General features: G+C 60.2%; 1 protein-coding gene across 8 annotated transcripts; it reads left to right on the top strand.

The window, feature by feature from the left end:
• Positions 1-241: 241 nt before the first annotated feature.
• Positions 242-24,202, top strand: ZDHHC5 (zDHHC palmitoyltransferase 5). Of its 8 annotated transcripts, none has more exons than XM_075163769.1 (14): positions 242-347; positions 7,307-8,699; positions 15,178-15,600; positions 17,444-17,565; positions 18,009-18,166; positions 18,281-18,453; positions 18,567-18,669; positions 19,165-19,256; positions 19,363-19,567; positions 19,734-19,802; positions 19,929-20,052; positions 21,028-21,140; positions 21,310-22,190; positions 22,698-24,202. In XM_075163769.1, the coding sequence occupies exons 2-14, from the start codon at positions 8,596-8,598 to the stop codon at positions 22,861-22,863; spliced, it is 2,733 nt and encodes a 910-aa protein (XP_075019870.1). In that variant the 5' UTR covers positions 242-347; positions 7,307-8,595; the 3' UTR covers positions 22,864-24,202. The 8 variants fall into 8 exon arrangements, with proteins under 8 accessions (XP_075019870.1, XP_075019872.1, XP_075019871.1 ...); XM_075163771.1 differs by having other exon boundaries at positions 19,363-19,495; XM_075163770.1 differs by lacking the exon at positions 19,734-19,802.
• The last annotated feature ends 415 nt before the right edge of the window (positions 24,203-24,617 follow it).

The raw sequence follows: 24,617 nt of genomic DNA on the forward strand, positions 1-24,617 counted from the left end.
GGTCCGCCCCGCGGTGCGCAGCGCCGAGTTCTGTGTCGTGTGCCCCCGCCGCGACGTGGTACATTCCGCGCATGCGTCCTTCCACGGCGAGGAGCTGCCGGTGCCCCGCCCCGCCGTGACGCATGCGCGTCCCCGGCCTCCCCCGCCTCGCCTCACTCTCGCGCATGCGCCTCGCCCCTTCCAGGTTGTTCCCCGCGCGACGGCCAATGAGGAGCGGCGGCGGGGGCGCGCGCGGCTGGCGGGCGGTGCGCAGGCGCGGCCGTGACGTCGTGCCCAGCCGCCGAGCGCGGCGACGGTCCGTGCCCGGGAGCGTTGGTCGCGCGCTCGCGGCCTCCCGCCTGCCGCCGGTGAGTCACGTGGGCCGCGAGGCCCCCCCCCGGTCCTCCTGCCCCGCCCCTCCCGCCGTCGCCTCCCCCCCTCCCCCCGCGGCACCGGCTCGGCCGCGCAGGCCTGGCCGCCCCCTCCCCGGGGCCGGGCCGCCCCCGCCCGCCGCAGGCCGCGCTGGCCCGGCTGGCCCCTGCGGCTCCCTCCGTCTGCCGCCGCCCCGTGCGCGGCTCGGGCCGTGCCCCGGTTTCCCCCGCGCTGTGCTCGCCCGGGGGCCCCGGCGACGAGCGTCCTGCTCGGCCGCCCGCCCCCGGCACCGCAGCGGGGCCGCAGCCGGGGGGCCCGACCGCCTCCCGGCTCACCCCACGGAGGGAGGGCTCAGCCCCCGAGCACCGCCGCTGGCCTATTCCGCCGGCCGCCCCTCGGGCGTCCCCGGTGACGGTGCCTGCGCCCCCGCGGCGCCGTGCCGCACGGCCGCCCCTGCCGGCTCCCGCCCGCCGGCTCCCGTAACCCTGCCCTGCCCGGCGGCCCGAGTCACCTCCGGGCGGGCGCTCCGCGTCCTCCTGCCCCGGCCGCGATGCCTTCCTCCGGCTGGGCCCCGCGCCCCACACCCCTCTTCCCCGCGCCCTTCCCGTCCCGGGGAGGCCTGTCCGGGAGGGCTGGACGCTGCCCGAGCCGGGGGAGGCCGAGGTCTGGGCGGCGGCAGTGACGGCGCAGGGCCGGGAGGGGAGAAGGGCTCTGAGGACCGCGGCCGCTCGGGCGGGAGCACGCCGAAACGGGGCGCGTTTCCGCGCGGCCTGCGCCAGGCGGGCGCAGACTGCAGCCCCACTCCCTTGGCCTCGGCGCGCCTTGCTTTTGCTTGTCGGCGCCTCTGCCTCCCTGCAGGCCAGCTCCCGGGGCCGGCAGCACCAGGCAGCGCCTGGCTGCCTCCTGCCTGGGCGGGTGGAACAGCCGAGGCCTGCAGCGGGGAACCTTTGGGTGGATGCGTTTGCTCTCCTGTCCCTGGGACTGTCCTTACTGCCCCAGGGCCTCCGAGAAAATCCTAATAACTTCGTGTTTTGAAAGCCTGCTGTCTGAACGTACGTGCTTCGACTCTCGTGGCCTGCCGAGGACCAGAAGTTAAAACGCTGCTCTCCAGCCGCAGAGTCGTGTCCCATGCATCCAAAGCGTAGTTCCTCTTCAAAGCGTGTTTCCGCGTTGTGCTCCTCGGCTTTGGCGGTGTAGTGGGTTGCATTGGCAGGTGTTCAACCTGACTTCTCCTCAGAAGTCCCAAATTCTAAACATGAGGTGTGCAAATCCCAAATTATTGCATCTGTGTATTTGGTTGCATCTCCCTGAGATGAGATAAAAACCCCAGCATTCCGCTCCGCCCCTGCCCCATCTCGCTGATTCGGGAGGTGATCGGCTGCTCTTGCGTTCCTCGTGCCACCTTCCTGGTGACTCCGTGGGCAGTGGTTTCCCCTGGATCTGCACAGATCTGAATTTGGGTGTTTAGGGAAGCAGGCTTTTCTGTACTAGGTGCTACTGATTTTTTCAGGGGTTATAAAATACAACTAGAGCCTTGTCTAGATCAAAATGAGGAGAGTTGATCTTAGATTGTCTTAGTGGGCTTAATCTAATTATCACCTTCGCTACCTCCGGTCGAGGCAGCAGTTGTTCTTTAGCAGAGTGCTTTATTCCTGTTGGTTTCTGAGGTACGAGCCCCGACTGGAGACGGAGAAGGTGGTAATTAGGTGGAGCTGATGGGACCCAACAGGAGACCTTTCACTCCTGTTTTAGAGGCCTGTTTGGGGACGCTCATATCTATTGCTGTGTCCGTTGTTTCCGTCGCTGACTGCTGCATCTCATAATGCAATGGCAAGAGGCTGGATTTGTTCCTCGCTCACTGCGGTGCGCAGCGTGAGACGTTGTTCTTCCCTGCTTTGTCCATAAAATGGGGCTAATCCCATGTAAACCAGCGAGACAGGCAGAGGAAGGAGGATGGAAGTGCTGTAAGCCAGGCCAGGAGATAAGCACTGAGTGGATGCCAGCCTTCTAGCTGTTGTCTGCAATAAAATATTTGTCTATTTTCTGTGTCTTATTCTCCTTAAAAAACCTGTACGTCTAACTGCAGAGAGACGCAGTTATGCGAGGTGTAGGGCATTTCACCTGAAGCCTGGAGGACGGCTGTGGAAGCCTAATTCTGGTCAGGTTTCCAAACTTCCCTGCAGAGCAAAAGTGCCCGGTACGCATTGCTGTGCATCCTCCTTTTGAATTAAAAGCAGGAAAGTGTCACCAAATCATCTCTTTGAGGCGGGGACTCCGATTTGTGCACAGTGCTGAGCACCATAAGGCCTGAATTCTGTATTACTGTGGTACAGGTGATAAGAAAATCATCTTCTATGGGGAGGCCCCATAGCTTCGTGTTGCGGTGGGACTCTCGATGTTTACCTTTCCCCGTGACATCCAGCTGCCTGACACTGATGGCTTTGCCTTTTCGTTTGTAGTCTGCATCTCAGCAGTTGATGTCCAGTCCTGTGGTCTGGTCTGAAAAAATCCTCCTTTGACTTCTCACTGTCCGGGTTGTGTGAGTGCAGGGACCCCTGCGGCAGAGGGTGCTGGCTGGAGCCTGTTTCTGATCTCAGGGGTAACTCTCCATGCTGGAAGACAGCGGGGTGGCAGAGAGGAGTGGTATTCTCGTGTTGGTGGTCTGCAGCGTGAGGCATTTGGTCCGGTTCAGTAGTGTTGTTGGCCAGCAGGTTTGAAAACACTTTTGCTCTCTCTGCTAATTTTGAGTGTCTTAAATCTCAGAGGTAGGTGAGAGGTGATTGCGCGAGGTCAAAATTAGCAGAGAGAGCGTGTGGAGGGAGAAAAGGGGGGTCCTTGATCTTGGGCTGGCCTTCTTGCTTGGGCTTAGCAGTGAGGGGTCGGGGGTACCAAGACTGAGGACAGCGGCGAGCTCTGGAATGGGCTTCTTCGTGTAACTCCTGGGTGTAGTTAATCAAAACAAAGTGGGAACAGGTAAAGCACATCCTGTCTTTGTGTGATCCTGGGTTTGCCCTGTCTGGGAGTTGCCTCACGTGGAAGGAATTGCTTGTCTGTTTGACCTGCGCCATGGAAACTCGGCTGGTTTGGGGTAGGTAGGTTCATAGCTGCGGATCACAGTGAAGTGACGCATGTTTGGGAACCAGTAACTGAGAGTGAACTTTCTCCTCCCTGTGCCATTACACTCCTGTCCCTGTGCATGTTTCCTTCTCCAGCGGTAGGAGCACGTTGAGGACCTGCAGTGGTTATCAACAGCAATTGAAATAAGGAAGGGAATATTGTGAGCTGGTTACACGTGTTTTCCCCAAGTCAGCAAAGGTGGGGAGAGCCCGATGAAGCGTGTTTTTGTGTCCTGTCTGATGCTTCAGAAAGATTGAGCCACAAAGCACCCAACTCTTCAGGCTACGTCTGGGTAGATTGCTAGAGAAGACAGTGAGAAGAGGGCTTGTAGCAGACTGAGTAAAGCAGGGTGGAAAGCGCAGTAGGAAGGAAAGGAGGAGCGCAGGGCTTCAAGAAGCAAGAGCTGGAAGAAGAGGAAATTAGAGTGAGATTTTACAGGGCCTTAACCGAAGAAAAGGAGACTCGGACTGAAAGAAATGAAAGGTGGCAGCAGTTGCACTTGCAAACATCCTGAGGGAAGGAATTGAAAATTAAAGGAAGTCCCCAGAAATGGAGATGAGGGGAAATAGAAGCAGCCCCTCTTATGAGTGGAGGGAAACCCTTGAGACTGGGGAAGAGTGCTCTGGAGGTGGCTGAGCAGAGCGGAGCTGGGAAAATACCCTGAAAAGGGGGTGCTAGCATTGGAAAATCCCAAGGGAGAGGGAAAGGGGAGTCACCGGTGACACACGCTTGGTACGGTTTGATTGGGGGAGAAAGGAGTAGGGCTGAGTTGAGGGCAGGTCCAGAGACGCTGGAAGGGAGGAGTTGCTGGGCTGGAAGTGGCAGAGGGAAAGGAACTGGAGGCAGGAGTGGAGCCTTGTATATGCCTCAGGTGAGCGAGCTCAGCTGGGGACTCTTCCCAGCAGGGAAGTCTGTGAGTGGCCTTTGTGGATGGAGCAAAGTGACCAGAGAGACACAGGGTTTGGAAAGAAGGCAGAGGGAAAGGAGGGCTTGATAGACCGGAGGTAGGCAGGTTGCAGGGCTGCAGAAGGGGAAGGCTAGGGAAGAAAGCACATATTTGGGAGAATCGGTGTGAACATGGCCTGAATCAGCATAATCGGTGGGAAGTCAGGGTGGATTTTGCTTGTGTTTCTCCTGAACACCAGGGTAAATGGCAAGGATAGTCAGGGTGAGGTAAACCACATAGTTTAGCCCAAAGAAAAGAGAAAAAGATACCTTGAAGATTGCACAGCAGAATCCCAGCACGCCGTGCCATGCTGCACCCGCGATGGCTTCAGCAACTTGGATATTCCCAACTATAGGAGGATGGGACCTGTTTCCTCATGGTCTGGGCACGCAGGCATCCTGGCCTCGGCTTCCCGCCCTCGGCCCAGGCACTCGGAGGGCAGCAGGCTCGGGTGGCCTCTGCAGCAGGGCTGGGGCTGATGGGCTCCGGAGGGACTCGGCATGCCATGGGGCTCGGGGAGGGAGTCTCTGAGCTGCGTGGTGGCTCTGGGAGCCGGGCAGGATGGGCTCAGCAGCCTTTTGTAGATATGATGAGTTGTGGAGTTGCTCTTGGGCGAAGGCGGCAAGGAGCCAGGGATTATATTTGCGTTGCATCTCACTTGCGTGTCACTAATGACAGCGCTTGGGATTTCTCCCCCACACGTTGTGCTTGTTCAGGTAGACTGTCCCACGAGCAATTATCTCAACTCGTGCATTCTTCATTTGATGAGGAGCTCGTTCCTGTGCTGCCTGGTGTTCGTTTCTGTACGGAGCTGAGCTGGCACGCAGACCTTTGCAAAGGCACAGCGTGCCAGATCACCCCGTGTAAGGGTTGGAGTGCTTGAATTCGTGTCCCCATCCTCAGGTGGAACAGCTGAGGCAGAATCGAGCAGGACCTGCTTGGGGGGTCGCTTGGACTTCAGGGGCAACCTTTGGGGGAAACACCTCGCCCTGATCAAGGAGCACACTGATTGCGCTGTGCAAGGAAAGGGGTGGAGAAGGTCTCTGGAGGAGGAATATCACAGGAAGAAAACTCCTTCAATTTGGCAGTATCTGTCTGAGTTCGAGGTGTGGCTTTGTTTTCATGGCAGAGCCTTTCAAAGGGCTGGGGTGTTCTGTTACAGCAGACGAGCGTGTTAGCAGATTGCTTCTGCTAAAGTAATTAGCAGTGATGTCATCTTTAAACTTCCGAGTAACCTATCCCTAGAATTGCTGTCCGCCTGTATCGCAGCAGCAGCTAGCTCAGACGATGAGCGCTTCCCTCTCTGGGTGATGGCACAGCAGGGCTCATCTTTGTGGAGGGTTGGGCTTTTCCCAAATCCTGTGTATTGGGGCTTGTGCTCGCCTCTCGTCAAAGCTCAGCGTTGTATTTGGGGGGGTGGAGCGAGGCCAGGGAGCTGCTGCTCTCCAGGGAGCTCTGCGCCTGCCAGGGAAAACAACTGTTTTCTCTGGTGTTACTCTTAAACTCACCTCGATCGAGAGCTGCTACCAGGTGAAACCGGAGCTTTCCCCAGCCGGCTCATGAGTATCAGTCCAGCATTTCCTCTCAGTCACAAGGGCGAAAAAACTTCATGTGAGAAGTTGAGCTTCGTTTCTGCAAAGGAAGAGCTGCTCTGCAGCGGGAGCAGTTTCTTCATTAGTCAACCAAAGTGACTGACGCCTGACTGAACTGATTTAATTGTAATATATTCTTGTCATTAACTGTGTCTTTAATTTTGTGCCACAGTTCTCTCAACCTTCACGAGTGTTTAGTCAGCACTAGATATTTTCCTGTCCACCCCAAAGAAAAAAACTTTGAGAGGCAGAAGAGGAGAAGACTGGAAGGAGAAAGCAAACGAGTTGTTAGGGTGCTGTACTTGGACCTGCAGTGCAAGGGAGGCCTCACGACGAAACAAGGAGGCAGCGAAGTGGAGAGGGGTGACAAATCGAGGAGCGGTTGCTCTAGCAGTAATAATTGGTGCAATATAATCGGCGTGTAGCTCGTCCCTGGGCTGCAACGGGCTCTTGGGTGTTTAGAGTTTGGGGCAGGTTGGTGCCTCCTGCTTCCGTTTCCAGAAAGGTTTGGTTTTCCATATTTTCCGTGGCGCTCCCTCCTGCATCCTCATGATCAGCCAAGGGTGGCACGTTCCCAAGGGCACCCAAAACCAGTCGGGGCTACCTAGTGAGAACCCAGCTCTCCTTCGTCCGGAGCTACGAGTACCTCCTCCGGTCGAGGGACTGATGTTTTCGACAGGCCTCTCCCATCTCCTACCCTCCAGGGGGAAGGGCACGAGATTCCCGGCTGTCTTTTCCTCCTGCGGTCTCCACCCTCATATTAAGTCTCCGAGCCTCTGATCAGCCCCTCCACCTCAAGGGAGCAGGCGTTCTCTAGCGTTCGGACTTGAGCTATAACTGCAGAAAGGCGTTGGGCAAGAAGTCATAGAGTCCCTCATTTTATTCGGGGCTGAGCATGGATTTCTCAGGTGGGTTAGGTGGCTCGGCTTTCTCTGCAGCAAACGCCGCAGGGCCTTGGGGTGGGAAGGGAGACGGCAGGCTGCGGCCGGGCTCCCTTGGCTAATCACAGCCTTCATGGGGTGGTCATTACTCCGGTTTTGCAGATGTGGAAAGGCACGCTGACGTTAGGTGATAGGCCTGGGGCTACAGCGTCAATCTGTGTCAGAGCTGAGCTTGGAGATCGGCATCTTGCTGATTGGGATTTGCCAACAGGGTTTAAATCTACCAGGCGCTGTTTCCATCTTCCACTAAACGCCTGCTCCGTGTCCTGGGGAGCCCGCTGTTATTTTAGTGAGTATTTTTACACGACTGTCTCTCTTCTCTTGCCTTGTTAATTTTTTTTTTTCTTCCCCCCCTCCAGGTGAGGTGTGGCATGCCAGATGTCAAGTTTTAATGATTTTATATGGTTTTTTTAAAAGACGAATGGATTAATGAAGAAGAATTTTAGTGAAGTAAGGGGAGCTAAAAATGGAGCGATTTGGAACAAACTGAGATCTTCCCCTGCACCACTCGGGCCACGGGTGAGACAGACCTATTCAACACCGTTTTCACCATCAGTTGTCTTCTGGGGTTGTAAAAGCGCTCCCTGAAAGCTCCCCTCCAGATCTCTCCATTAACCTACCCTGCGCTGCTTGGAAATGGTTGCCGCAGAAAAGATTTAATGAAATTCCCGTCGATTCCCAACCACCGAGTGGATACTAAGCCCGTGGAAAGGCCTGGGGGGTCAGGAGAAAGGAACAAGTAGGAAGAGGACGAAAACACACAATCCGCTGGACCTTCCCCTCCCGCCCCCCTTGCAAAGGAAGGATTTACAGCTCAACCTTGCACCAGCTGTTCCTCGGCTTTAACAGTCAAGAGAGAAATAAATAAAATTAAACGGCCACCGCCAGCCAGCCAGTCCCGGATCCTGGTGAAATCAGGGAGAGTGTTTCTGTGACCCCCTCCAGCGAGGGGGAGGAGGAGGAGGCGGCGGCGGCACAGCAGTGCTGTGAGGAAGCTGGGCAGATTGCTTGCGAGACAGCCCCCTCCTCCCGTGCAGCAACCAGAGGGGGCTGCAGCATATCAAAGGGCAGATTAAAAAGGAGAAGTGGCTTCCTTGAGACTCCCAGAGTGGCTTTTTTGCAAGAGGTTTACCGACATCTTGCTCTTTCCCAGGGTGCTCGCTGGGTGGGAAGGTGCACCCAGCTCCTCACCTTGCACGTCGCACTCGTCCCCTTGCCCGAGCCTGGAAGGCTTCCCTTCCCCTTGGAGCCTGGTTGCCGCTGTCAGCCGTGGGGGGACCTGCTTTTTGCAGGCTGTTGCCTGACTGAGGGAAGTTCGTAACGGCTCTCAGCATTCCTGCCCCAACGGCTGTTCTAAATCCAAATCCGGTTCTCTGTTCTGAATTTTTAATGTTTTTAAACCTGCTTCCCTGCGCTCGCAAACTCTTGCGGGGCAGAGCATAGCGTGGACTCCTCTCCTGGGCCTTGTGCTCCAGGACCGCCGTGGACTTCTCTGGACTGTCCGCTCCAGTCAGAGCTTGCCCTGGGAGCAAGCGCGGAGCTGGGTAGTGGTTTGCCCCCATCCCTCTCCCCTCCCCTTCTCGTCTTGCTCTGAGTCCCGCTGGGCCTGGGCTATGCTGCGGGGCGGATCCCCCACCACAGCTCCAACATGCCAGCAGCATCCGGAAAGAGATTCAAACCCAGCAAGTACGTCCCGGTCTCGGCTGCTGCCATCTTCCTAGTGGGAGCCACCACCCTCTTCTTTGCCTTCACGTGAGTCTCAGCTACGCAAGCAAAGAGTGGGGAGGGTGAAGGGAGCCCTGGGGACCCAGCCCGCTCCGTGCGGTGCCGTGAGGTTGGGGAGGCAGAGACCGCATGGGGGTTATCTGGGAGAGGAACTGTGACCTCTTGCTGGACTAAAGGGGGGATATTGTGCTCTGGGTGCTGAAGGATGAACGATGGAATAGCCCTGCAGTCCATCGGAGCAATCCAGCCTCAGCCGGACCCGTCTCTCTCGGTTTCCCCATGAGGGGAGCCAGAGGAATCAGGGCACGGTGGGTCCCAGCGGGGCACCTTGCCACCACTCGGCTCCGGTTCCTGGCAGCTGCTCCTCTCCTGTCTTCGGGTGTTTGCACAACTCGCTCGTCTCGCTGGCAACTCTCTCACAAATCAGCCTGGGAGTTAGTTTGTGACCTGTAGGTGGAAAATGGCACAGATGATTTTCTCCTTTGGAGCTAAGTGAAGGGGTTTGGTGGACTGGGGCGGGCTCCATGTTAATTTTAGAGTTTCGTAACTGATTTGTGAGCCACAAAGGAAAGTTCAAGGAGAAGTACTCTGACCCCTGTGTGGATCTCTCGCTGCTGTTGATGTCAGCCTTGCCCTGAGGAAACGAGGGTTTGGTATCTCTGGAGAGGACCCAAAAGAGTGGCCTGCCGGAGGGTCACTGGAGCCCAACGCAGGCGCCTGTGTTGGCCTTGGAGCCGGTGGGGAAAAGCCAGGGTGTAAAATGGCACCAGTTGCTGGAGGGGGCCAGAGCGTACCGTAGGGATCTCCCTGGGCTGGGAGAGGGATAGGGCTGCTGCTCACGTTAACATTTTCCTTTCCTAGGTGACAAATAGCTTATTAGCACTCGCTCGGGGCCGAGCTGAGCCGGTTCTGGGTTGGTGGCAGGCGGGGAGGCAGGACCTCAGGGTGCCGAGGAGGCTGCTGAGCTGCTGTGCTGTCAGGGAGCTGCCTGCACTCCCCACTTGAGCGGCCGCAGCCGGGCTGGCACCGAGGCACGTGTGTGCTGGGCAGGAATGCTGGAGCACGGCAACTGGGACTGGCTACCAAATCCTGCAGTGTGTTCCTGGGGTCGGGGTCTGAGAGGGGATGTGTTTTGGGGGGACAGCAGAGAGATCTGTAGATACGACAGGTGTTTCTTTGTGCTCGCACCTTGGAGGGCTTGATGGTGGCTCCGTGCAAAGGGTTTGGGGTTGTTATGGCAGTCCGGAGTGTGCTGGCTGCTGGCCTGGGGGTGCAGGCAGCTGCTGGCCTGGGCAGGGGAGAGGAGGGTGATGGGTGACTGCTGCCTGCATCCCCTCAAGCCTGTTGAGCAGCTCCTTCCAGCCAGCCAGCTGCCCTTGGCTCTGCTTTGCCACTTGAGCCTCCCTCCATCCCTCCTTTCCTCGTCCCATCCCTCTCCTTCTCCCGTCCATCCATTACTCCTCTGCCTGCCCCAGCACTGCAGCAGGGCAGAGCACACGCTGGTCTGAAGGTGGGCGGCCCACGGCCTCGGCGGGTGCAGGGAGGCAGGAGACCAGCCCAGCTCCCCTTTTCCTCCCTGCTTAGCCGTTTCTCTTCGCTGCGAGCTGCTTCTGGCAGTGTCCTGGCCGGGTGGAGAGGGAGGTGCACCCCCTGCTCCTGGGGAGCCCCTCCCGCTCCCTGGGGTGGCTTGCTCTTGCGGGGCACCTTTCATGGTGCCCCGGCAAGAGCTTTCCCCGCTGAGGGGTTTACTGCAGGGGTGGGCTGGTGGGGCTGCAGGGATTAGCCAGAGCCGCGGAAGGCGGCTCCTCCTCGGAGGCAGAAGGGCCGGACATGATGGCTGCTGCCACTCCCTGGGACCAAGCCATCGGTGGCTGGAAGGTCACCGCGGCTTTAATGCCTGGCAACAACCGGGCAATAAAAGAGTAATTTGACGACTAAAGGACAGAGCCGGTTTGATTTACTCCTTCCAGCAATGGGAGGCAGCTGCTGGTGTCGCTCAGCAGCGTGCAGCAGTCCCCTCGCCGAGACACTGAACGTTTATCAGGCTGGCGTTGCTGGCAGCTCTGAGGCTGGAGGTTTTGCTGCTTTGGGCTGTCAAATGCTTGCAGGAAGTCGCTGTCTCTGTGCTACCGCTTCAGGGGATGAAGAAGAGGAGGGAGCCGGCGATGTCCTCTGAGCAGCTGTGCGTGACATGCCGTGACTTGTGGGGACAGGTCCTGCTTTGCGTGACCTGTGTGCCTCTGCTTTGTCATGGCGGGCTGCACGCTGCACTTTGTGGGGGGATAGCAGGGCAGCCCTACACCCCCAAACCCAGTCCGTGCTGCTGCGGCCAAGCCTGCGGTACCTGGCTGTGAGCTATCGCAGCAGCCGATAGCAGCCACTTATCAGCGAGCGGCGTGGTGCGAGGCATCGCCGAGAGCAGGCACTGGTGCTGCGGAGCAGGTTTGTTCAGATCAGGAACACCTGGGCAGGATCGCTTTAATTGTAGGTCAGTGGATGTTATTTAACCTACTTTAAAACATCAAATTAAATCTCAAGCAGAGCGGCAAAGCGCAGCACGGTTTCACACAGGTTGTTCGGCAGGGATGGAATTGCGTTACTCCCTGGCGTTACAGTTCTCTTAGGCCAATTTCCGCCTGGCTGCTGGAGCGGGATGGAAGGGACGTACAGCACCACGGCGAGGTGTGCCTCCTGCGCGAGAGCCGTGGGATTGGTTTCCTGGGGATTGCTATGCCCCTCTTCCCTGCCTGGCGGAAGACAGGCGAAGCGGCTGTGAGCCTGCTGCCTAGCACCTGATGCGGAAACAGGGCCCCCCTCCGCAGCACTTGCCGTGTCTGGCGTGCTTGCTGCAGACCCACTTGGGAGGGTTACGCTGTCAGCGTCGGACCTCAAGCTCGCACTTCAGGAAGTGAAATGGAAGTTGTGAGGTGGGAGAGCTCTGGGACACCTCCCGTGGGGCCTCCTCCCAGGCAGAGAGCAGCCGGGGCTCAGCACAGCTCTCTTGAAAGGCTCCAATTGTGTTGTTTCTAACGTATCTGCCGGATGCCTTTTGGTCCACCCACACTGGCCCAGGATTTATATCTCTGGGCTAAGAACTGTATTTAATTGATCAATTTAATTAGGAAGTGCTGCAGAACACGTGGCAGTTGAAATGAGCTGAGGCTGATTGTGCTGGAGGGAGCAGGCAGCAGGAAGAGGGGACGTTCCTGTCCTCCCTCTGGAAGGAGTGCAGGTCTCAGACTTGCTGGGGTCTCAAACAGGAGCTGCTTTAGGACCGAAATTCCCCCCTGAGGTCAGTTTGTCCATTCCTGCATCGCCCCCCGGCCTGTGCTGGTCCCTGCTCCTCGTGCAGTCAGTGCTCAGCTTCTTCCCCTCTGGAGGGAGGGAGCACCTCCGAGCTGCCCTTGGCAGGGGCTCTCTGGATAGCGTGCTGTCAGTTGGCCTCTTCTTCTCTTTGCCTCGACTCTCGCTTGTGGCCACAGCTCAGCATAGCCTTTGGGGCTGTATAGAAGCCTGCAAAGTATAAACCGTTTCTTGCAATTAGGTGAATCTGTCTGTAGAACCTCTGACCCCAACTTTTCCTCCTGTTCTCACGGCTGGGAAGGCTGTGAGGGAACTCCAGCTGTTTGGGAAAGGAGCTCTTGCCTCCTCCAGCATTGGTGGAGGAGAGAGAAAGGAGAGGTATGAGGATGGGGACACTGGGGTAGGATGCGGCAGTGCCTCTGGTACACTCTTGGTTGGACCCAAACTTGTGTGACCATCGTGGTGAGCAGGGGTTGCGTTTGCAGCAAGACCTTCGAGAGAGCTGGAGAGGCCGCGAATCCAGCCCTCCTGCGGCGGGACAGCGAGGTGAGAACGGCCTGGCACGGCGCCGGCCCCTCCTCACTTGGCGGCGGATCGGAGTCCAGAGGTGCAGGCAGGGTGGGGAAGGCATCCTCAGGGACAGCTTTCTTCTGGGAGAGGGCAGGGGATGAGGGGCCGCAGGGTGGCTATGAGCCTGCGGAGCGGGGCAGAAGCCAGGCCAGGGAGTGACGGGCTTCTCCTGGTATGACTAGTGGCAAAAAGCCCATCTCGGATCCAGATGTGACTCAGTTTACCCAAGGTTCCCCGATTTCTCTTATGTGCTGCCAGAGACAAGTCTCAACAGCTCTTCTAGCGACGGGCGTGCTTCACATCCCAATCTGGAGAGGGATCTTGATCAGTTCTCCAGGACCTGCGTGGCCACGGTGGTGAGCAGCCTCCCTCCTTCTCCCCTGGGGAGCTGCAGCTACCTGTGCTCCCCAGCTGCTCCTGGTGTCGAGGCAGGGTCTGCAGCCCTGTGCTCTCCGTCTGGGAGAGCAAAAGGCAGGAACACGTCAGTGCTTCTGATAATGAGGTTTCCGCTCGGGGATCGGCAGCCACCTTTGCTCTCTGCGCTGCAGAGGGCCGTGTTCCCTCCCGCGGGGTGGGGTTGATCTCGGGGAGACGACTCCCCTGTGTTTGGGGCCACGAGCACAGATGCCAGCGGGCGGTTTGGTTCGAGTATCCTATGGTATGTGTATAGTGAGGATTCCTGCTTCCCTCCCATGGCGTGGTGGGGTCCCTGGGTGTGGAGAGAGCTGGGAGGATGGCAGGCAGCGGGCTGCCATGCTTGGCAGTGCTGGGGAGGAGACTCCTGGCATTGTGCTTGCGACCCGGGAGTGTTCAACCTGAGGCTACCCTTGTAAGCTGCAGGTCCTTGTGGTCCCCGGGTAGGGTATTCTGCTTGCCCTGGCCCGTGAAATCCCAACCCGGGGTGGCTTTGCATCGCTGGCCGGTTGTTCAGGGTGTAAAGTTTGCTCCGTGCAGAGCAGCCCCTGGCAGCTTGCCTGTCCGGTTGCACGCAGCTGGCAAGACCTGATAAGGACAGGGGTTGTAAGCTGGCCCCGAGGCACCACACCAGCTTCTCCAATCAGTTCTCCTTTCTGAAGGCTGAAGTTCAATTTTTCATCCACCTGTGGAGTCTGGCTGGCAGGTTGGCTCTCGGAGTAATCGGGGTCCTAGGGTTCGTGGCCATCCAAAATAGAGACGCAAAATGGAGACTGGGTTTGGAGGACATGCTGCAGCGAGCCCTCTGCTCAGTCTGCAGCTGAACATGCAGCCCCCGGAGCAGAGCTGGACTGACGGGGGGTCGATGTCCCCAGGCAGGTCTCCTCCGTTTGATCCATTGGCACCATTGGTCGCCCTTTTAAAGCTGGGGCTGCGTCCTCCTCGATGCCAAGGTGTCTGAAGTCTGCTGGTGCTCCCTTAGCTAAAGGGTCAGCCTTTCTCACACCTGGGGATCCTGCCCCCTGGGAGCTGTGCTTCTCCCTCCTGGGAAGGGCTCACTGCCCAAACAGCGCCGGAGATGATGGGAGAGGTATTCCTTTCCCCCTGAAAGGCCAGTCCTTCCCTCTCTGCCTGCCCCAGAGCTTTTCCTCTGCACCAGCCTTTCCTGAGGCAGCTCAGCCTTTCCCCTGCCTTGCTAGGGTCTGTCTTTCGAGGATCTGGGCTGCCTGTTTGGCTCAGCCTTGCTGTTGGCGTTTCCTTTGAGCAGGGATGGCTGGCGTGCAGTGGGTCTCCCTGGCTCCCCTCCATCCCTTTCAAGCAAAGATTTGGGCTGGGCTTTGCCTTTCTAGAGAGAGGAGCTCCTTGCTCAGCGTTTCTGGAAGGGCTTTTCCTACCTTTAGGACTCATCTGAGCCCCCTGCCCCTCTTCCTCCAGCAGTCTCTCTGCTGCCGCTCTTACCTCTGCAGCTCGGCAGAGGGCAGAGCCAGGGAGGTTCCTCTTGAGTTGGGGTGCTCAGCTCAGTGATGTGGGGTGTTTGGCTTTGCCCTTCCTTGGGGCCAAGTGACATTATGAATGGCCACCTTCCCCTTGGCAGCGTCTGTGTCTGGTGCCCAGGGCAGGAGAGCAGACCAACACCCCTCCAAAGGGGCTGCTGCACCACGGCTGAGAGACCCATCGGGTCTCTCAAAGACCAGGACAAGAGTGGCGATGAAGAGAGATGGGGGCTAACGAAGCCACCCATCTCCTTGAAACTACACCACCGGCAAGGCCCCTGGCCTGGAAGCTGCCGGGAATGGGCAGTTTGCCCCTTGCCCAGCTCTCCTTTGGCTGCTGGGTGAGTACCTGGGGGCTGCCAGCTCCCTGCCGGCTCTCTGCCTTGGCAGTCTGCCCCGCCACAAATACCAGTTTGCCCTCTGCGAGACTGGGAGACTTTCTCGCCTTCGTTTTCTGCAAACCACTTAAACCACTTGAATATTTCTCACCAGTGCTGTTCCGGTGGGTGGCTGGGGGCAGCCCTGGCAGCAGCTTGGTGGTGGCGGTGGGTGGGACGAGTCCTCTCCCCGGGCACAGCCCGCCCGTCGGAGGGGAAGGGGAGGCTGGGCTAGGTGTGAGCTCTTTGCTCCTGGCGTGGCTTCCAGCCCCATGGCAGCTCCCAGCGATGCCGGTCATACTGGGCTAGCTGGGCTCGACGCGGCCAGCATGTTCTTCTCTTCCTCAGGTCTTGGCCTCGCAATGTCACGTACGTCCTGTACCTCTCCAGAGCTGCTCTCCAAGGGTTTCGGGACACAGATTGGAGAGGGCTCCTCCTTGCCAGCCCGTCCCAGCTGCGCTGGCGCCGCCCGCTCTGCGGAGAATCCGCCTGGCTGGCTTCCAGAGGAGATGGCAGGGCCGGCTGTCTCGGGAGGCAGAGCCGGCAGGGCTGGTGCTGTGCAGGTTGTGAAGGAGCCGCTCCCCGCCCCGGAGGAGAGCTCTCGGGTGAAATGCCGGGAGATGCTGTCCCAGATACGCGGAGGCGGGGAGGCATCGCCCAAGGTGCCCAGGAGGGCGAGGCTCCCACCCCAGCGAGGCACTCGGGGGCTCCTGCGCAGCATGGAGGAACGGGGGCGGTTGTGGAAGAGGTCTTGGAGAAGACAGTTTGCAGGTGCAGCGCTGGTCTGGTGTACAGGGCCGGGGCCTGGAGGTGCTGCTGAGGGTGGAGGTGCCGGGCCCTGCTTCGGGAGAGGAGGAGGAGGAGTGTGGTGGTTGGCAGAGCAGGGCTTGGCTCCCGGCACGCTCCTGCTAGCCAGGTGTCTCGTAAAGTCGAGAGGGTTTGCCCTCCTGTTCTCTTGCCCTCGTCACTGTGCCTGGACAGAGGCTGCCTTGTCCTTGGCCCGCGGAGGGCAGGTCCCGCTGCTGCTTCCCACCCTCTCTGGGTGCAGGGAAGAGCCAGGGCATGGAGCTGTGCCCGGTGCTTGGGTGTGCCCTGCCCGCCTCTCCCTCCGCCACTGCCAGGTAGGTGCCAAGGCAGGCGTGCCCGCTCCTCCAGCCCGGACCCGTCTCATCTCCTGCCTGGCACTCGCCTGAAGGCAGCCCTCCGCCTGGCACCATCCCCGTCCCCTTGCACGCTGCCCCACGCAAGAGGGCGGCCCCCCCGCCCTCACTCAGGGCCCTGCTAGCCCTGGACCAAGGGTTCATTCCCAGTTGGAGCCTCGCCGGGGCTCCCAGGGCTGCCGTGACAAGGACAGGGGCTGCCTCGCCGGTGGTGGGACCCGTCCCTCGGCTGAGTCACAGCGGGTGGTGGCGGAGGGGGGGACAGGACCAGCGCCTGCCCCTTCACCTCTACCTGCTCGGGGGCTGCGGGGGATTACCGTGCTGGCGCCATATGTCACCCTGCCCGCTGAGCCCTGCACTCTGCCCCTCTCCGCTCCTGCTGCCTAAATCCATCTGCGCTTATCGCAGTGGGGGGAAGAGAGGGACAGATGCTGTCCTAGATCTGCAGGATTAAACTCCCAGCAGCAAAGCAGATTAGGGTATTAGGCTGGTGCCTCTGAGGGAGAAGCCCGCTGCCCTGAGCCCGTGCCTGCCCGGGGCGGGGGAACGGTGGTAATTCCCTTGCTGTGCTCCCACAGGGCCCTTTGGCCAGGCCTACGGAGGAGCTGGGTGCTGGCCGGGGCAGGCTGGTGTAGTGATGGGATCCCCACGTGCCACTGGAGTTGTCTCCAGGCTGGGCTCCAGCTCCAGCATGTGAGGAGCAGGAGCAGCTCTGGAGGCTTTGGAGCTGCTGCTGGTTTTGCATCCCCTCGCGGGGTCTCCTCTGCCCCCCGTGCTCACTGGTGTGACGCATGGAGGGTGGCTCCCAGGTGCCATGCGGCTGGATCCCTCCCGAGTGTCCCCCGTGCTGTCGGCCTGGCTCACTCCATTCTCGCCACCGCCTGCGGTCACTGCCCGTGGCAGCGGGTCCTGCGCAGGCAGCGCCCGTGGGGCTGTGGCCGCAAGAAGCGAGCGGTGGTTTTACTCTGTGATGATTTACCAGAGCGCTTCCCGCACCAGCCCTCCACGGGTGCTCCCCGGGGCTGGGGGGTAGGCTGGTCTGCAGAGGGTGGCTGAACACACTCTAGGTCAAGCTGGCCTGGGTGTAGCTCCAGTTTAGGGGAGGGCACTGGGTGAGAGCAAAAGGAAGGTTGATGGCAGGGAACCTCCACAGCTGGCTGCCTGGGCAGGAGCCTGAAAATACAGCCCAAGAGCGGGGAACGTGGACTTCCCAGCCAGGCCACCACTGAGCACGGCAGTAATGGCTTACAGGGACGGCTGTGGGGCTCGGAGGGAGCAGGTAGTGCCTGCTCGGCCCTCGCTTGCTCTGAGGGCACCGTTGGGCCTTGGTGACACCTGCCTGGGGCTCTACGGGAGCGGGGCCAGCAGGGAGGCGATGCGAGGGGCAGCGGGAAGCACCGGAGGAGTGACCCGTGGGACAGGGCCTGGGGGTCTCACTGCTTTTGTGCCTGCAGATGCCCAGGGCTCAGCCTGTACATCTCCCCAGTCATTCCTGTCTACAATGCCGTCGTCTTCCTCTTCGTGCTGGCCAACTTCAGTATGGCCACCTTCATGGACCCAGGCATATTCCCGCGAGGTGAGTCTGGCTCTGCTTGGGAAGTGTCTCGGATAGAGCTACCTCCTTCCACCCTTCCTCCGAGGTAAAGAGGATTACCTGATCCCAAAAGGCTTGAGGAAAGCCCTCCTTGCCCTGCCCGGGTGGGATTGGGTGATGACACACGCTATGGGGACAGTAGCTCTGGGTTCAGCACCCAGCCTGTAGGACCAGGTAGCGGAAGCAGCGTAAATCCTGGCCCCCCCTGTTAGGTACCTGGGGCTCAGGGCCTGGGAGAGCCCCCCTGCCTCTACCTGTATTTGGGGGTCCCTGGCTGGTCCCTGTGCCGGGTGAGATGGGCCTGGTGACAGAGGAGGGCGATGCCGGGCATCGCCCGGTGTCAGGATGGGCAAAAGGCTGGCTGGACCCTGGCGTTGCCTTCCCCCACTCCCTGATGCATGGCTGTGCTGGGGTTTCCCCGTCAGCTGAGGAGGACGAGGACAAGGAGGACGACTTCCGAGCCCCGCTCTACAAGACGGTGGAGATCAAGGGCATTCAGGTGCGCATGAAATGGTGTGCGACCTGCCGCTTCTACCGGCCGCCGCGCTGCTCCCACTGCAGCGTCTGTGACAACTGTGTGGAGGTGAGGAACTGCCAGGTCTCGATGCCTCTTCATTTCCACGTAGAGTTTCATACGTAGTGCAGGCAGGGAGCCCTGGCAGCCAAGCCCTTCACTGTGTCTTCTCCCCACTGACAGGAGTTTGACCATCACTGCCCCTGGGTCAACAACTGCATCGGGCGGCGCAATTACCGTTACTTCTTCCTCTTCTTGCTGTCGCTCACCACGCACATCATGGGGGTGTTTGGCTTTGGCCTGCTCTACGTCCTCTACCAGGTGGAGGAGCTCTCCGGCGTCCGCATGGCGGTCACGTATCCTCTGCGAGGCTGCAGGAGTAGGGCCGAGGCGGGGAGGGCGTTGGTGGGGCTGGGGACAGCGTGCTGTGGAGCAGGGCTACAGCTCTTCCTTAGCTATCTGCTGATAGTATGGTGGTGATGTGCGTGGCCGGCTTATTCTTCATTCCCGTCGCTGGCCTTACGGGGTTCCACGTGGTGCTCGTGGCAAGGGGCCGTACTACCAACGAACAGGTATGCCTGTGGGGCTGGTGCAGGGCTGCTGGCTCCTGTCAGGCCACATCTGGATACGTTTTGGGGCTCCCTGGGACAAGACAGACATGGACAGGCTGGATTGAGGCAAGGGAAGGCCACTGAGCTGGTTGGGAGCTAGAGCACAAGAGGTCTGTGAGGGGAGGCTGAGAGCACCTCATCTGTGCAGCCTGGAGATGGGGGATCTTTGCTGCTGCTGTTAGGGGTGGCTGTAGAGAGGATGGAGCCGGGCAGGCTCTTCTCAGGAGGGCAAGAGGCAACGGGCACAACTTGAAACAAGGCCACTTCCAGTTAGACATTAGGGAAAGACACGAACAGGGATCTGGAAAAGGGGGAGTGTCTCCAAGGATCTCTGTCCTTGGAGGTTGTCATGAGTGAGCTGGACAAACCCTGAGCAACCTGATCTGGCTGGCTGGACTGGAGACCTCCTGAGGTCCCTGCCCACCCCAATATGCTGCGATGCTCCTCATCCTGCAGGTGACGGGCAAGTTCCGCGGTGGTGTTAACCCCTTCACCAACGGTTGCTGTAAGAACGTCAGCCGGGTCCTCTGCAGCTCCCCAGCCCCCAGGTGAGCCTGGCACAGCATGGCGGTACCCCCCCAGCCCCGCAACACGCGGGCAGACTGCCCCATCCTGAGCTCCAGGCCTTGACCTTCCTCCCACCCCTCTCCCTAGGTACCTCGGGCGCCTGAAGGCTGAGCAGACGGTGCTGGTGAGACCCCCCTTCTTGCGGCCCGAGGTGTCAGATGGTCAAATCACTGTCAAGATCATGGACAACGGTATCCAGACAGAGCTGAAGAGGACGAAGGTGAGGAAGGTGGGAATTAGCGGTCCCTGTGTTGGGGCCCTCCATGGAGCCCAGGGGTGCAAGCCTGCATCCGTGAGTAAAGAACCGAGTGAGCCTTGTCACGTTCCCCATCCCCCTCCGTGTTGTCTTGTTCTGTGTCCCCACGGGACGGAAACCCATGTCCCTCCCATGCAGCAGCGACCACATGAGGCTTTACACCCTCCATTGCCCTTCCCCATCCTGTCCTTCCCCCTCGCAGCATCCTTTGGAGGTCCCCCTTCCCCAGCACTTCCCAGCACCTGAGGCACGTGCCGCTTTCAAGCACTCAGTATGTTGGATGGCCCAGGAAGCAGTGAGAGCCCCCTTAAATGCTGCTGCCCGCTCCCTGCCTGCCGAGGGGAGGGCTGAGGCCTTGGCACCCCTCTGATCCTCCCTCTGCGCTTTGTCTCTGCAGTCCAAAGGAAGCCTGGAGGTGACGGAGAGCCAGTCTGCTGACGCTGAACCGCCCCCCCCACCTAAGCCAGACCTCAGCCGCTACACGGGCCTGAGGACACACTTAACCCTGGCCACCACCGAGGGTAAGGAAGGCACGTAGGGTCCCAGGCAGCCCCTGGGAGGGGGCTGCGCCAGGCAGACCAGGAGCCAGGGCCTCAGGCGGAACAGGCTGCAGGGCAGACCCGAAGCACATCAGCACCACCGCGTTATGGGGCAGGACATGCCTGTGTTTCCGGGCTGGTATATGTGGCCCCTTGCACTTAGAGAAGCCTGCAGGATGCTTACAGCCAGCTCTGCTCCGTCAGACAGGAGCAGGAGGCCGAGCCGAGACAGCGCGGTGCTTGTCCAGAGCTGCTGTGAGCTGCAGTGGCCTGTGATGGGCAGGCTTGCAGGCTGCTGTGCTGCAGGCAGGCGCAGGAGCATTGCCCGGATGAAGGAGGCGAAGGAGCGGAGGCCTGGCTTGGCAGCAGAGAGCCTGCGTGACTCGCCTTCCTCGCTTCCCTGAGCGCCGGTGAAGCAGTGCTCGGAGCTGCCTGCGTGGGCTTGGCGAGAGAGGTGGGATGTGAAGGGCAGAGCTTGGAAGCAGCCGCTTCCGCAGCAGGCCAGAGACCTCTGCAGCTCTCCTCGTCCCCCCAGCCAGGGCGCAGCACTGCCCGGCCCTACTGCCTGGAGAAGGGCTGCAGCACGTGTATCAGTGGGGTGACCAGCCAGCAGGTCTGTGGCATGCCCGGGCACCCACGGACGCCTCCATGCAGTGCACATCCTGCTGACCCCGCGGTGTCACCCAGCCAGAGCTACTCTGCAGGGGTGTGGAAGTGCCAGCCCCAAGCACATTGCCATGGGGACATGTTTTCTGTTCTGCTCCGTTTCATCCGCCCCTGGTGCACCTCTCCTTGAGCCCATTCCTCTCTCCGCCTCCGCCTCCCTGGTCTGTCCGCCCCAGGCTCAGAGCCGGTTCTTGGGAAAGGAGGGCAGGGCTCCACACAGCGTTCCTTCCCCTGCGCAGCCCCAGGATGCTGCCGCGTGTCTGAGCGTCTTCTCTCTTACCCTGCCTGCAGACAGCAGCTTGCTAGGCAAGGACAGCCCCCCGACTCCCACCATGTACAAGTACCGGCCTGGCTACAGCAGCAGCAGCAGCTCGGCAGCCTTGCCCCACTCCACCAGCGCCAAGGTAAGGCCATGCCCGCTGTCACCTTCCTGAGGCCGAGCTGGCAAGGAGGGAACCCAGCCTCAGGGGGATGCCGCCACGTTCCTGGTTGGGGGAGAGTTTGGCGTGGGTGTTGGGAGCTTTGCAGGGGCCCCATCTTTCTGTGGGTGACTGCCGTGTCTCTGCCCCTCAGCTGAGCCGAGTGAACAGCCTGAAGGAGCCCAACTCCATCTGCGAGAGCAGCCATAAGCCCAGCTACCGCTCAGAGCCGAGTCTGGAGCCTGAGAGCTTCCGCTCGCCCACCTTCGGCAAGAGCTTTCACTTTGACCCACTCTCCAGCGGCTCCCGCTCCTCCAGCCTCAAGTCGGCCCAGGGCACAGGCTTCGAGATGGGCCACCTCCAGTCCATCCGCTCAGAGGGCACCACCTCCACCTCCTACAAGAGCCTGGTGAACCAGACGCGCAACGGCAGCCTGTCATACGACAGCCTGCTGACGCCCTCTGACAGCCCCGACTTCGAGTCGGTGCAGGCGGGCCCAGAGCCCGACCCGCCGGTGGGTTACACCTCGCCCTTCCTTTCGGCCCGCATCGCCCAGCAGAGAGAGACCGACCTGCACGGCCGCTTCACCGGCGCGGTCTCCCCCAAGCACGCGCCGCCCCGCGAGCCCTCGCCCGTGCGCTATGACAATCTCTCCCGCCACATCGTGGCCTCCATTCAGGAGCGGGAGAAGCTGCTGCAGCAGCAGCTGGCCCCGGGCAGGGAGGAGGTCGCGGGACTGGCGGACTCGGGCATCCAGTCGGCGCCAGGCTCCAGCAACGCCCCCCGCACCAGCTCTTCCTCGGACGATTCAAAGCGCTCACCCCTGGGCAAGAACCCGCTCACCCGCCCGGCCCCGCCCCGCTTTGGCAAGCCTGAGCCCCCCCACGTGCTCCGAGTGCGCTCCCTGGGCTCCCCTGACCCGCCTGCCGCCCCCCACCTGGGCAAATCTGTGTCTTACAGCAGCCAAAAACCAGCGTCTCAGGCCAGCGTCCCCGAGACGGAGGAAGTGGCCTTGCAGCCCTTACTGGCACCAAAGTAAGTACTGGCGCTGGCCGCCTCATGCACAGAGCAGTCTGTGGCCCTGCGGTGGGGGGGCCCTCGCCCCAGTGCCTCGCCGGGATTCCCCAGAGGGAGTCGGGGGCCCATCGCACCTCCCCTCCCTGCCTGGCATGTCCCCTCCAGCCCTCCTTCCTCTGCCCCAGCACCCGGGGGCAGCGAAACGCCCCTCACTGGGGAGCAATGCTGCACGTAGCCTGGAGGAGGGCCAGGGAAATCCTCCTCCCCTTCCTCCTCAAGAACAGAGCTGGTGCCCCCCCACGCCTCCCCAGGACACCCCACGGGCCTCTCGGGGTGCTGGAGTGGCGCGTGGTGCTGGAGGTCCCTGGGGAGGGCAGGGCTGTGGCTGCGCTGGATGCTGGGATCCCTCCTGGGGGTGATGGCAGCCCCGCAGTCCTGTCCTTCCCCCCACTCCAAGCCCTCCTCACGGTGCTCCACTCCCTCCCCGTCCTCACACTCTGTGTCTGTCCTTCCTTCCCTCCCCAGGGACGAGGTGCAGATGAGAACAGCCTACAGCAAGTCCAATGGGCAGCCCAAGAGCCTGGGCTCAGCCCCCGCGGGCCCAGGGCAGGTGCCCCTCAGCAGCCCCACCCGTGGAGGAGTCAAGAAGGTCTCCGGCGTGGGAGGGACCACCTACGAGATCTCAGTATGAGGGGCACAGCTGCTCGCCCCCTCACCTCCTCCCCAGCTGGCACCTGCCGGCCCCAGAGGGACGTTCTGCGGCCAGATGCTCTGCGGACTCCAGGGAGAGCCGGACCGGGGGGAGACGGGCCAGCGGCCCCCACTGCTTTTCTCTTTCTCCACCCCTCCCCCGGACTTGGGGAGCTGACACACACCCGAGTGGGGCTGCTCTTCCGCTGCCCGCCGAGGACTGCCACTGGCAGCCACCCCGGCCAGGCATGGGGGGCCGCATCCTGCAGCCCCGTGCCCCGGACCATCTTGGCTGGGCCAGCCACTTGTGGGCCTTGTGCAATCAATCGCTCGCCTAGCGTGGTAGGAATGGATTGTTTTTAAACCAGAATACTTTTTTTTATTATTATTGTTACGGATTCTATTTTTTTTCTCTTTCTCCTGAGTTACCAGGTGTGTGTATATATAAATATCTATATATATAAATATAAATATTAAAAAAAAGCAGAAATTATATATCTTACCCAGAGAGAGGAAGAAACTGCCCGTTCCCTGCCCAGGGCCTGGGCCCCACTGTCCACCGTCCCCAAAGGAGGGATGTGGGGCCGGGGCCGCCTCCTATGTTTGTGGAACAAGCCAGGGCAGGCGCCTGGTGTCGCTCCCCCGCCCGACGCAGGGCTGGCAGGGCTGTGGGATGGTGGGTGCCCCGCGGGGGCATCCTGGCCCCTGCCGAGCCCCACCAAAGGCCGAGGTGCTTTCAGCCGAGGACACTCTCCTCCACGGTTTTTCACTTGTGAAGCCTCCAGCGCGCTCTCCTGGGGCCACCACGGCCCAGGGAGGCAGAAGGGCCAAGGCGCAGCCCCCTCCCCACACAGCCCCCAAACCCAACCATGAGCAGGCACATGCGGGTGCTGGCTGGCGTGGAGAAACACTCACGGGCTCCAGCCTTTCCTCACCTGCGCTTTTTGCTCTTTTTATGTTTCCCTGGGGTTTGTGTTGGGGGTGGGTTTGTTGCCTTTTTTTTTTTTTTAACTGGGTCTGATAGGGTGTTCTTGCTGTCCCGAGGTTGTTTTTTATTTCCATTCGGAGAAGAGGAAGGCCAGCGGGGCGCATCCCCGTATAGCAATATTTTCTCATCACATGCCAAAAAAAAAAACAACGCAGCCAAGGAGCCCAGTGCTCCCCACCCCGCCTGGGCAAACCACCCCACGCGGGGGCCCACAAAACTTCAGGCACTACTTGAGTCTTTCTCTACGGCAATATCTCTCCCGTGGCCTCTGCGAGCCACGCCATTGGTTTTTTTTATTATTATTAGCCATTTTAAAAATGAGGAATAAAAGGATATTTAATGAGCCACCCTGGTGGGCATGCGTGTGCTTTGTTTAGCGTCCAGGGATGGAGGAGCCCCTGAAGGGCTCCTGTCCTTCAGGGTCTCTGCCTTCCCTCCCTCCTCTCGAGGCGGAGAGGAAAGGGGGCCCAAGGAGAGCCGAGCCCAGCCCCGTTTCAGGGAGACACCTCCTCAGGGTGCTTTTGGGCAAACTCTAGTCTCACAGAAAGTAAGTTTTTTTAGGGCATGAGGAAAGCAGCTCTGGGGAAAGTGTCACAGGAGCTGGTGAGGCTCAGGATCCTGCGCAAGATGCTGGAACCAAAGGAGGTCCTTGGCGTTGCGCTGTCACTGCTGCTGAAGCTCCGGTGCCCTCGACAGCAGCCCCGGGCGCTCTGCCAGCAGCCACCTCCGTGTGGGGACATAGTGCCTCTCCAGGGTCACTCCTGTCC

Source organism: Calonectris borealis, chromosome 14, assembly GCF_964195595.1.
Source record: "Calonectris borealis chromosome 14, bCalBor7.hap1.2, whole genome shotgun sequence".
Taxonomy (NCBI): domain Eukaryota; kingdom Metazoa; phylum Chordata; class Aves; order Procellariiformes; family Procellariidae; genus Calonectris; species Calonectris borealis.